The sequence below is a fragment of the Phocoena sinus genome, chromosome 17 (genome assembly GCF_008692025.1).
Source record: "Phocoena sinus isolate mPhoSin1 chromosome 17, mPhoSin1.pri, whole genome shotgun sequence".
NCBI lineage: Eukaryota > Metazoa > Chordata > Mammalia > Artiodactyla > Phocoenidae > Phocoena > Phocoena sinus.
Genome location: NC_045779.1, coordinates 41,519,810 through 41,532,891, shown reverse-complemented (window position 1 = coordinate 41,532,891; position 13,082 = coordinate 41,519,810). Strand labels below are relative to the sequence as shown.

General features: G+C 44.9%; 1 protein-coding gene across 6 annotated transcripts in view; it reads right to left on the bottom strand.

Annotated features, from left to right (window-relative positions):
• The window catches only part of MTDH (metadherin), a 57,412-nt gene extending 54,777 nt beyond the window's left edge, over positions 1-2,635 (bottom strand). For 2 of the 6 annotated variants that reach the window (XM_032609492.1, XM_032609497.1), the window contains exon 1: positions 1,902-2,635. In XM_032609492.1, coding sequence (XP_032465383.1) covers positions 1,902-2,282 — 381 coding nt within the window. In that variant the 5' untranslated portion in view covers positions 2,283-2,635. The remainder of the gene's footprint in view (positions 1-1,901) is intronic. The other 4 variants (XM_032609496.1, XM_032609494.1, XM_032609491.1 and 1 more) reach the window with 3 other exon arrangements.
• Positions 2,636-13,082: the final 10,447 nt, after the last annotated feature.

Sequence of the window (13,082 nt, the reverse complement as noted above, 5' to 3'; positions counted from 1 at the left end):
CCACCATAACATTACTTTCTGGTAATCCTTGATACTCTCTACAAGTTTAAATATAATTACCTATGTTCCAAGTCACTTGTATTTTCTCTTTTCCTAACCTAAGGTGGTATTCACACTGACAAAGTTGTATCCTTTTCCAGGTCTTGCATGTATCTTGCATCCTCTTAATCAGCAAATCTAATCTAGACCTAATAATGCAGTAACTGTGGCCTGTCACATCTCTACTACAACCTTATCCTTTGTACTGTTACCAACCATACTCTCATTACTTTAGCTTCAACTCAGATCTCACTTCCTCCAATAACTTGCCTAAATGTCTCCAATGCAAATAGTTTCCCACTCTCCAACCCTCATTTATACTGCTCACACCTCACACCTGTCAGTCTACAAAATTTTAGAATTATTTTTGAATCTGTCTCCTGTATTAGTTTCCATGCCTGACTTTAACTCTCACGTGTATACTTCTCAGTATCCAGCAAAAATCAGAGCGCAGGTCACACAGTATTGTACTTTATCGTACTGAAAAGGGGAAGAGCTAAATCCAGTGGCTATAAAAATAGGTTAGGAGGGCTTCCCTGGTGGCACAATGGTTGAGAATCCGCCTGCCAGGGCAGGGGATGCAGGTTCAAGCCCTGGTCTGGGAAGATCCCACATACTGCAGAGCAGCTAAGCCTGTGCGCTACGGCTGCTGAGCCTGTGCTCTAGAGCCCATGAACCACAACTACTGAGCCTGCGAGCCACAACTACTAAGCCCGCATGCCACAACTACTGAAGCCCATGCACCTGGAGCCCATGCTCCACAACAGGACAAGCCACCGCAATGAGAAGCCCGTGCGCCGCAGTGAAGAGTAGCCCCCACTCGCCACAACTAGATAGCCTGTGTGAAGCAATGATGACCCAATGCAGCCAAAAATAAATAAAACAAAATAAAAAAAATAGGTCAGGAGCTGCTTCTCATTTTGCACACCCTCCATACCCTGTTCAACTGCACGGTACTTTTTTTTTTTAATGAATAAAACCATGAACGTTCCAATGGGAGAACCGTGGGGAAATGGCCATAAAGGCCGCAGAAATGAAATGCGAAGGCATGCTAAAACGGCTGTGATGCTCTCTGCATTTCCACACGTGGCCCCGTAAATCGGTGCCGGAACGCCTCGCGCAGCCTGCGCCTTTCTGCTCTGTCATCCCTTTACTCTATTTCAAAACGCCCACACCGCTCCGCCGAACTTGCCTGAGCGCTCTCTCGGGGGGCTCCGGAGCCCCGAGTACCTGAGAAAACAGACCCCCCTCTTGCCTTGCTCCAGGTCCGGCCTCTACTTGCCACAGGCACCGGAATGAGAGGGGGCCACCGTCTCCCTTCAACAGTCCCAACTAAAATGGAAGCGCGTCCAGACCTGGGTACCTTTAAGCCTCGAGTCAGCCCCGGAGTCTGCAGGCCGCCGTATCTCCCCATCTCAGTGTGACCTGAGCCAGGCTCTGCCTCCCCAGCGCGGTCTTGCCACAACTTCCCCACCGTCAGGTCCCATCAGTCTCCGCACACACATGCAGCCGACCCAGCAGGCCTCGGGGACGTTGGCATGTCGTTCCGGCGGTCAAGGTTCCCGAAAATGACCTGACCGCCGGGCGCTTCTATTTAAACATACCCCACACTGTCTAACTTCCTTCCTCTACACTCATCTTCCCCACCGGTCCCATGCTTCCTGAGTTTCCACCGTTCTCCAAGAAACGTGTCCACCGATCACCTCCTCCGCCTGGGGAGACTGCGTCCCGGCTCTCGACTAACCTCACTCTTTTCCTTTTCCATTCCCGGCTGGGGCGGCTCGCGTTTGGCCTCCCGCAAGCTCGAGGAGCTCCACGCTGGCCCCTCGCCCCTACTCTCCCGCCACTCCTCCCCTACTCACTTTGGGCTTCTCCGGCAATTTCTTCCGGTTCTTCTTCTTCTGCTCCTCGCTCCTGAGATTCTTCAGCACGCCTAGGTCGTCAGCGGCCGGGCCCGGCGCGGCCGCCGCCTCCTCCCGCTTGCGAGGCGGGCTCCTCCGCTTCTTGCGGGCGCCGGCGCAAGCCGCGGCCCAGCCGTAGCCGAGCAGGAAGAGCAGCAGGAGCCCGAGCGCGCCCATGCCCACCAGGATCACCCAGCCCGGGTACCGTTTCGGCTCCAGCCCCAGGTCGAGGCCCAACTCGGTGCGCAGAAAGCCTAGGCCGACCGAGAGCATTTCCTGCAGCCGGGCTGAGCCCTCCTCGGCCTGCTGGGCCAGCTCGTCCAGCCAGCTCCGTGTAGCCATCTTCCCTCCCGTCAGGGGCACTCGCAGAATGACGCCGAGGCGCAGAGACGCCGTGGAACAGTCAAGGGAAGCAAGGTAAGGCCAGGCCGGACCGCCTCAGGCCGAGCGCATTGCGGCCGCCCCTCGCGCCGGAGCCGGGGATCGGCCGCTGCCGCCGCCAGGAGGACAGGGGGCTCCCAGTGCCCCCCGTCAGCCTCACTCCGCCGCCGCCAGGAGGAGGAGGGGGGCGGCGGGAGGGAGTGTCTCCAGCGGCGGCCGCTAAGCGGCGTCTCCGCGCCAGGGCCAGGCCCCGCTCTCCTCCCTCGGCGGAACAATGGCGGCTCCGGCCGCGATCCACGCAGCGAGCGTAGACTAGGAGCAGGGCAGCGGGTCACGTGGACGCCGGTGGGCGGGGCGTGGGGTGTCACGTGGGCGCGGGCGAGGCCGGGCGGGGCTGGAGCCGTTGGAGCTAGCGCGCCGCGGCTGCAGTTGGCGGTGACCCTTTCGGGCCTGGTGGCGGCGCCGAGCCTTGGGGATCGGTGACTCTGGGCGGGTGGCTGGGAGGGGTTAACCGGAGGAAGTCTTTGAGGGATGGCTGGTGGCCCGGAGCTAGGAGACGTGGCGCTTTGAATGAGTCCAGGGGAGGGGCTCTCGGCGAAGCCTGGGGGGTGCGGGGTGTGGAAGAGGGCGAAGAGCGAGGAACCGGGTCACGGGGTCTGGGTCAAAATTGCCCTAGCTGTCTCTTTTCTCCATTCTTTTTCTGGTAGTGGTGTCGGAGTGGAAGCGGCTTTTTCTCCCTGGGTCACCGGAAGCTAGATGCTTCCAGGTGGGCTCAGCCGAGTCTGAAACCGGTCACTCTTCTTTGAGCGCATAGGTTTAGTTCACAAATTGGGTTTGTCTCTTCACGGCCAACTTACCCACATTGCGTGTCTACCATTTGCCTGCCTGGCTAGGGCGCTTTTGCGTGGTTTCTCTCCTTCGCTCTTGCTCTCGCTGTTATTAGTCGCCGGAATTCAAAAGTTGGAAAGCCCGTGGGCAGTATTCTTTTCCTACTCGTTTGTAGCTTTAATAAGAAATAAGAGGCATACAGGATTGTGTTTTACATGTAGACGTAGATTCCTTGTTGCGTTTTATTTTAAGCTTTTGGGCAAGATCACAAAAGGAGTTTGCAAAATTCTGGGTTTTTTTTGCTGTGTTGACCATATCTGGGTAGCGTTAGTAAGAAATGAATTTTCGGATCTCAGTTACAAAGATGGTATTCGGGGCTGCCATAGGGTTTTCAAGTTACATTTCCCTGTAAGGAAACTGGTGTTTTATCATTAAATGATAATTAGCATGTAAGCAAGTGTCTTAAGTGAACTAAAAACAGGCTTTCTCAAACAATAGAAAGTAAATAATTGGTAATTATTTAATTGGTAAATAATAAAAATAAACTGCTACTCTTGCGAAGCTTTATACAGACTTATAATTAAAGGTTGTGTAAATTACAAGGCCAAAACTTAGAAGATGTCATTGGAACTACTTCATCTCTAAAAGGTTCCAAATTCCACTTATATTTATGAAAGTAGATTTATCATTTTACATTTATGTTTTCGTTCCACAGACATGAAGGATGATGACTTTCCTAAGAAGTTCCACTGCCCATTCTACGTTAGCACCTGTAGATTTATGAATTAAGCTATTATACAATAATAGTAGCTGGGTTTGCCTGTTCTTTTGGCAGCCTAGCAAGTATTGATCATGTAAAATCCTGTCATCTTTCTTTTTCCGTGACTCTCCTTTGATCTTAAAAAGAAAATGTTTATTTTGGTAATACAGGTATAATCATTTTTCATATATAACTTTGTAGTCATCTTTTTAAGTTTTTTTTTTAAGAACAAAAATGGAGTTATACACTGTTTACTGTTTTGCATTTGATGTGGTCATGAACGTTCATGTCACTTGATAAAGCCCACCTGATGAAGCTCACCAGGAACATACCAGTAGCCCCACAAAGTTAGGTTTATTAACTTGCAGCAGAATGAAGTTTAGGTAAAATTTAAAGGAAGGAGTGCTTTGAAAGACAAAGCAAGCTGTGTCTAAAAGAGTTACTATCAGGCCTGGCCTAAGTAAACTCAGAATCCTAATTCCTTGGACATGGCAAAGTTAAGAGAAATATAAAACGTCATTTCTGAAACCTCTTTCCTGGAGGCAACTGGGTTGGGAATGAAGACTGCTTATTCTGAGAGTCAGAGTGACCCATGCAATGGAATACCACTCAGACATAAATACATGCAGCAACATAGGTGAATCTCAACGTAATTACGCTGAGTGAAAGAAGGTGAAAGAAGCCAGGCAAAAAAGAGTATGTACTGTATGACTCCATTTGTATAAAACTAGAAAGTGGAAACTAATCTATAGTGACAGCAAATCAGTGGTGACTTGGGGAGGGGAGTGGGACCAAGGAGCAGTGGGAGGGAGGGGTTTAAAAGGGGCACAAGGAAACTTCGGGGAGTGATGGCTATGTTATCTTTATTATTATGGTTTTATGGGTCTGTGGGTTTTATGGGTTTATGTATGTCAAAACTTACCAAATTGTATACTTTAGATATTGTAGTTTATGTCAAATATACCTCAATAAAACAGTTCACAGAAGTTTTTTGAAAAATGACCCATGTGGAACAGCTGTGTATAGGGGTGGCATGCTCCATGCTCGCAGATAGGATTTTTTTTTTTTTTTTTTTTTTTTTTTTTTTGGATTTTTTTAAAAATGATATTTATTTATTTATTATTTGGTTGCACCTCGCGACTTGTGGGATCTTAGTTCCCTGAAACCAGGGATCGAACCCTCGCCCTCGGCAATGAAAGTACGGAGTCTTAACCACTGGACTGCCGGGGAATTCCCACTGATAGGATTTTTAACAAAGTTTTTACCAATCTATGATTTTAAGGTTTCTCAGCACTATATCCATTTATTTATTTATTTATTTTTGGCTGCATTGGGTCTTCGTTGCTGCGTGCGGGCTTTCTCTAGTTGTGGCGAGCGGGGGCTACTCTTTGTTGCGGTGCGTGGGCTTCTCATTGCAGTGGCTTCTCTTGTTGCGGAGCATAGGCTCTAGGCACACGGGCTTCAGTAGTTGTGGCTTGCGGGCTCTAGAGCGCAGGCTCAGTATTTGTGGCGCACGGGTTTAATTGCTCTGCAGCATGTGGGATCTTCCTGGACCAGGGCTTGAACCTGTGTCCCCTGCATTGTCAGTCGGATTCTTAACCACTGCACCACCAGGGAAGTCCTCAGCACTATATCCTTGATGTTAATTATCAAAAAAGTTTTCTTTTTTACAGGTTTGCATAATAAATATTCACTTATTCTATGATCTGGTTCTACTGTAATTTATTTAACATACTTTATTGTTGGATAGTTAGGTTATTTACAAGTTTTTTTGCCATTAAGTGCAATTCTGTCATGAATATGCTTGTAACTAAATAGCTTTGTGAATATCCATAGTAACTTTTTAAAATCAGTTTTATTTTATTTTTTAAAGAATTAAATAATTAATTAATTAATTTGGCTGTGCGGGTCTTAGTTGCAGCATGTGGGATCTTTCCTTGCAGTGCATGGGCTTCTCTCTAGTTGTGGCGCTCAGACCCCAGAGCACATGGGTTCAGTAGTTGCCCCACGGCATGGAGGATCTTAGTTCCCCAACCAGGGATCGAACCTGTGTCCTGTGCATTGGAAGCCGGGTTCTTAACCACCAGACAGCCAGGGAAGTCCTCATGATAAGTTCTTGAGGGTAAAATCCTGGCACTGTCATTGCCTGAGGCATAGCCCACGGTATGTGATTTAACGCTTAGTTTGGAAGTTTTAAGAGACCTGAAGAAGTTCTACCTAAGGCCTCTCACTTCATAGAAGAGAAAAAGGAAGCTTCAAAGGGTTAGGGCTCGTACCACAGTGTCAGGGTGGCTGAGCTCATAGTAGAATCCAGTCTTCCCTGTTCTTGACCCCTTGGTTGCTCCTCTTCTTCATATACTCTGTGATCAATTCTTGGGATTAGTGTGTGTTTGTTTTCTCCGACTGCTGTAACAACATTCCATAGACGAGGTAGCTTAAACAACTGAAATTTAGTTTGTCACAGTTCTAGAGGCTGGAAGTTCAAGATTGGGGGCCAGCATGGTTGGGTTGTGGTAAGGGCTCTCTTCCTGGCTTGCAGATGGCCACTATCTTGCTGTGTCCTCACATGGTGGAGAGAGAGCCAGTGAGCTCTCTAGTGTCTCTTATAAAGATGCTAATCCTCTCAGATCAGGGCCTCACCCTTACGACTTCATTTAACCTTAATTGCTTCCTTAAAGACCCTATCTGCAAATATAATCATGTTGGGGTTACAGCTTCAACATATGAATTTAGAGGCGGTGGGGGGGGGTGGGACACAAACTTTCAGTCCATAACAATGCAGGAAACTTCCATTCAAGTAGCTTATCTTTCAGGGCTGATGAAAGAAAAATGCTGATTTGGGTCTTTAAAATGGAGGCTATTGACATTATGAACTCCTGGGTCACAGGATTATATATCTAGGAGGAGGATTTTTTTTTTTTAATTATTTTATTTTTGGCTGTGTTGGGTCTTTCTTTCTGCGCGTGGGCTTTCTCTAGTTGTGGCGAGCCGGGGCTACTCTTCATTGGAGCGCACGGGCTCTAGGCACATAGGCTTCAGTAGTTGTGGTGCGCAGGTTCAGTACTTGTGGCGCATGGGCTTAGTTGCTCCGCAGCATGTGGGATCTTCCCAGACCAGGGCTCGAACCCGTGTCCCCTGCATTGGCAGGTGGCTTCTTAACAACTGCGCCACCAGGGAAGTCCTAGGAGGAGGATTTTGTAGTAAAGCAGGGAATACAGTTGAGTGTGCCAAGAATTTGGAGATATGGTCAAGAAAGGGTTACCCTCAGAATAAATTTTGTAAGAATTAGTAAATAATAAAGTTCTCTGCAGATGTATGCTAAGCTGAAAGATAGTTTATGAGTGTGTTGCTGAAAGGGCCAGGAGACTTCCAAGCCTCTTTAAAAGATTGGAGAATTTGCTAAGAACCTGGGTGGAACTAAAAACTGGTTGGGGCATGAGGGCAGGGGCCAGGGGAAGCAGAAAAGACGGTGAATATGGTAACAAATATGAAAGTTGTGGTGTATCCATTCAGTGGAATGCTGTGCAGCAATGAACATGTCCAAGGACACTCATTGCGATACCATGTATGTAAAGTTTAAAAAATAGGTTTATAGGGCTTCCCTGGTGGCGCAGTGGTTGAGGGCCCGCCTGCTGATGCAGGGGACGTGGGTTTGTGCCCCGGTCCCGGAAGATCCCACATGCCGCGGAGTGGCTGGGCCCGTGAGCTGTGGCTGCTGGGCCTGCGCGTCCGGAGCCTGTACTCCGCAGCAGGAGAGGCCACGGCAGTGAGAGGCCCGCGTACCGCAAAAAAAAAAAAAAAAAGAAAAAAGAAATAATGGCATTCTTTATTAAAACAGTCAGGAATATTGATGATGAGTAGTCACATGGTTAGAGGTTTAAAACAGAAAAGAAGATGTGTGTCTTTGGAGAATTTTGCTTCCCTGGAGCTGAGGGCTAGTATTAGAGAATAGTGCCTGTCTGGTGAGCATAAGAGTAATAGGATTTCTTAGTCAGCTTGGGCTGCTATGTAACAGAAGACCACAGACTGGATGGCTTAATCAACAGAAATTTATTTTCTCATAGATCTTGTGACTGGAAGTCTAAGATCAAGGTGCCCTCAGGGTTGGTTTCTCCTGTCTACTTGTCTGGTAGACAGCTTCCTTCTCACTGTGTGTTCACATGGCCTTTCATCTGTGTGTGTGCAGGGGGAGAGAGAAATCTTTGGTGTCTCTTCCTCTTCTTATAAGGACACTAGTCCTATTGGATTAGGGCTCCACCCTTATGACCTCACTTAACCCCAATTACCTCCTTAAAGGCAGTATCTCCAAATGCAGTCACATTGGGGGTTAGGACTTCAATTTAGGAGTTTTAGAGGGGACACAATTCGGTCTATAACACAGGATAAGACCTGGGATTGTTCTATAGAGCAGGGGTCCCCAACCCCTGGGCCATGGGCTGGTACCGGTCCATGGCCTGTTAGGAAGTGGACCACACAGCAGGAGGTGAGCAGCGGGCAAGTGAGCAAAGCTTCATCTGCTGCTCCCCATTGCTCATGTTACCGCCTGAACCATCATCCCTCCCCTCCCTCCACGCCCCCCCCGTGGAAAAATTGTCTTCCATGAAACCGGTCCCTAGTGCCAAAAAGGTTGGGGACCACTGGGGTAGAGTCTTTAAGGGCAAGAATACCATAAAATTGATTTGCTGGTATCCCTGGCTAGAACATAAGCTCCATGGGGGCAGGAAGGGCATCTTACTTGTGTACTGTGGTACCCCTAACACTTACTGCACTGCCTATTAATATTAATATTTGATCAACTGATGAATTAACAAATGTGGTGATTGGAGAGTGGGGTGGAATGGAGGTTGTTGCAGTGGTCTGGGGTATGAGGGACCAAGTGCGTAAACCCAGTGGAAATGAAGTGAAAGTGTGACAGTGAGTGACAGTAAGAAGGTGAGATAAAGGGGAGGGAAGAACCATGGATGACTGGCATTCTGTTTATCACTGTTCCATTAGTGGAAAAAAGAGAAGTTGAGAGAAGTTAATTTATTAGCACGAATCCTCATTTTGCAATGAGATACCTCTTAAGACTTATTCATAGTTTGTAAAACTGAAAGTCCTCGTAGTTTCTTCCAGATATTCCTTACGGCTTCTTTGAACTCTATGTGATTTCTTTCTCATCCATCAACATTTAGGGCTTCTATTTTCTGACTTACCTCTCTCACCCAATTTTGGTAGCCCCAAAAAAGAATTAGAAAGACTAGAAACACACATTTCTTCTCCTCTTTTAATAACACTACTTCTATCTTCACTGTCTTTTATTTGTGGTAGCCATAGTAGAAACAGAAATTATGGTCTTATTGGGCATAGAAGTGAAATAAAACTTCTAGCACCAGTGCTCTTTATTTCAAAATTATTTCTCTTTTTCTGACTGCTTCCTTATCTTTATAATTCTCAAAACTTTCTCACTTAGTTCTCTAACTGAATTATTTATGAGTGTAGATTTGTGTCTCATAGCAATCTACTTTCTGAAATTGCTTGTAGTTACAACAATCTCAGTTTATATCAGAAACTTTTTGAACATGTCCATTATCTCTTCTGAACAAACTATTCTTAGCTAACTTTAAAACCGAAACTGAAAAGGTTGTTAAATATAGATTTAGAGTAATTTGTTTGTATCTCCTAAGAGGATTTAGCAACAGGAAATCATTTATCTTGAATGACTGGAATGCTTTCTTCTAGTTTGTGCCTTAGTTGTTCCAACAAGAATGAAGTTCAATATTTAGGTGCACTTTCCCTAACAGACTATGTTAATGGTTCTTTGCGAGTAGACAGCACTGTGCATAATCTTGAGAATAGGGTTTGTTCCCTGAATTTGGAATTTATAATTGGCTGATAAAATGACCATTTTGAACTATCATATGATGTTAACATCTACCAATTTTAGCAGTTACCATCCCTCTTTGTACAGAAATATGTATAGTTCTTTGTTGCTCCTTGATTGAAATACTCTGCAACAGCTAGAGAAAATGAAAGTGCAATTAGTAACCAAAAGCATAAATTCTAAATGTAATACAAGTGGAATTGTAAAGTGTTTCCATTAGGCTACACGATGAGCTGCTTTAACAAAGACTTACAGGGGTTTAAACAGTACAGAACAATATAGAATTTAAGTCTGATTAATTTCTCACATAATATTGATATGTTTGCTCCTTCCATCCTGCAGTTCCACCAGTGGCCCTAAAATATTAACCTCATCTGCTTGGTCCTAGATGGCTTGTCAACACATCTAACTTTTAGGCACTAAGATGGGAGAAGAAGGAGTAGGATGAAAAGACACATCTTCCATTTAAGGGGTGCAACCAGAAATTGTGTATGTCACTTCTGCTCGTATTCTGTTGGCCAGAACTTAGTCATATGGCCAAACATAGCTACAAGTTTTACAAGCTAAATCTCAGGGTTTTACTTCTTAAGGGAACGTAAGAAGATGGATACAGCATGCCAAAAGTTGTGACAGTTCGGTCAGATGAGCACTCATTGGACTAAGCTGGTTGACTGTGGATTCAACTGTGAAGGAAAAAAGAAAAACAAAATTATATATCATAAGCAAAATGTAGACAATATGTCAAAAACCGAGTCTCTAAGATGAAGTTTAATTAGCTATTTTATATATATTGTGGGTCTCAGCAATGGAAATGCTCCTTCTAACTTGCAAGTCTATTGTTTGACTTTCAAATCTTTGGACTTTGAATTTATTTACAGTAACACACTTTGTATGAAAACAATGAACAACCTATGTGTATGGAAATTTCTGGCTCTCCTTTGTTCTGAAATATTATGGTTGAATCAGTGTTACTGAGTAAGCCAAATGCTTTGAGTAGCCAAGTTTCAGTTAAGAGTATAGTGTAGTGGGTTTCACTAGCTGGAGCTTCTCTGTTGAACCTTAGAAAATGCCTTGACTTTGTGCACAGGGAAGACTGTCGTCAGGCGTCGTCAGCGTCCACCTTAACCACAGCTGCTCTGGAGGAAAGCAGCATTCTCTGGTCTCCTGGCCAGTGCTCTGCTGTGGTTCTGTGAGCCTGTCCGGGAAGAGGGAGAAGAGAGCAGCCTGAGAGCAAGTGAAGTGCCAGGAAGGCATGGGGCTGCTTCCCAAGTAGACCAGAGAAAAAGATGATTAGAAAGGTCAGGGGTCCCACCTCAGTAGGGAGAAGAGTCACATGATGGTTCCCTGTTCTGGTTCCATTTGAGAGCATCAGAAGCTCAGCAGGTGGTGAGGGAATGACCAGTGTTGGCCACCTCCTGAAACACCAGAGTCACGATGGCTTGAGAGGTTTGTTACCAGACCAGGACTAAGTAGCCATAAGCTTGGGCTTCTTTGAGGATTCCTCCAAGTTTTACCTGGACGTATTTCACTTAGTATCTACGACAGCCCTTGGGGACCTCTGAAACTTTGAGATGCCATAACTTCCTTCTGGCTCCCGTGGCATGAGTTTTCTACCACTGAAGGCACTCCTTTAGGTTAAGCCATAGAGGTGAAGATGTGGTCTGTGAAAGCCACAGTCTCTTACGTCTTCTGGGAGGGCAAGGAAGTGGGATGTTGTACCTCTGGTCTTCTTTAGCTCATAACCAGTTATAACTGACCTGTTTATCTCATTAACTGGTTGCACACTGGGAGTAAGAGAAGTTTGAGTAAGTACGTCGGCAACAATACAGTCTGATTGATGACCATGGGCTGTTTTGAGGGCATTAAGCTAAGGAGGGCAGGGCCTGGGTGCTGCGTTGTATAAAGGTGAGTACCTGGTGGCTGTGCATCAGAAAAGTAGGAATGTCACACAAGTTTCATCCAGTGAAACATATTCTCCAAGGCTGTTCCTGCTCTGGCTTCTAGGCTTAGAATGTCTGGGCTGGAAATAACATACATTATTATGGTAGCCTGAGTCGTGGTGGCTTAATATATTAAATATTTTTCCTCTAAGGATTCGTAATTTCTTTTAACTAGTTATGTCACTGCATTTTTGGTACCATATTCTTTAAAAAGATATATTGTGATAATTATGAATTTGGGTAAGACTTTTATATTATAGTGTGGGTGGCCAAGAGCAAGCCTTTGATGAGCATAGTGTATCTCTATGAGAGACCTATGAACAGTATAGAGCTTCAATGGTATGTCTCTATCCAAACTAAACAAGTTAAAAAAAACTCTACATTTATTTATGTATAAATACTTTTATAAACCTTCATGGGATTAGAGATGGTTCCTTTAATAATGTAAGCGAAGCTGTCAGTCAATGGAAAGTTCACTGGACCTAGATTCCGAGTTCCTAGGTTGTTGTCACAGGTGTTGCTGAAATGATTTTGTTGTGTTTTTAATGGATTGTTTACATGGTTAATAACTTACAATGAGAAATACACCTTCAGAGCATTCATATCTATTGACCAAGAGCCTAATCAGGGTATTTGCGAATAGGTATAATATTATTTCTGATGTAGTTTCTCGTGATCTTAACTCATTTTTTGTAGTATTAGAGGTTTGGATAAACCTTTAAGGCTCCTTTCAATTCTAAAAATTCCTATTGTATGTTCTGCATTATAGAAAGGAGAAGCCCCACATAGAACTTAGAAGGTAGATGGTTCAGTGTCAGGCACTGTGATAAGCACTTAATGTGCATTGTTTCATTTAATCCTTGCAATTTATGAAGTAGGTATTATTATCATCCCCTTTTTACAGATAAAGAAACCGAAACCTTACAGGCTTTACATAACTTGTTCAGTGTCCCACAGCTAGTGAGTGGTAGAGTCGAGATTTTGAACACAGGCCTGTGGGACTCCAGAACTCGGGGACTGCAGTGTACACCTCTTAACTATCATACAGTAGCAGGTATTAAGGGATGTTTAACTACCCAAGAGCAATAAACAGTCTGACCAAGAATTTTTACTTTTTAACACATTATGCATCAGCAATATTTCTCTAGATATTTTCTGTTCATACATTGTTATAAGTTCCTAAGATTTGAAAATAGGGTAAATTGACCTCTGAATACAAAGGCAAGATAAATCCAGATTAAACACCCTTCCTCCAAATCTAATGAAATGAACAGAAATAGTGAAAGAAAAAAAAAAAAGCCAACAATTTATGAATGGCATCCAAACAAAGGAGAATAATTTTACATCCTAAGCTTCAAAAAGTGATGGCT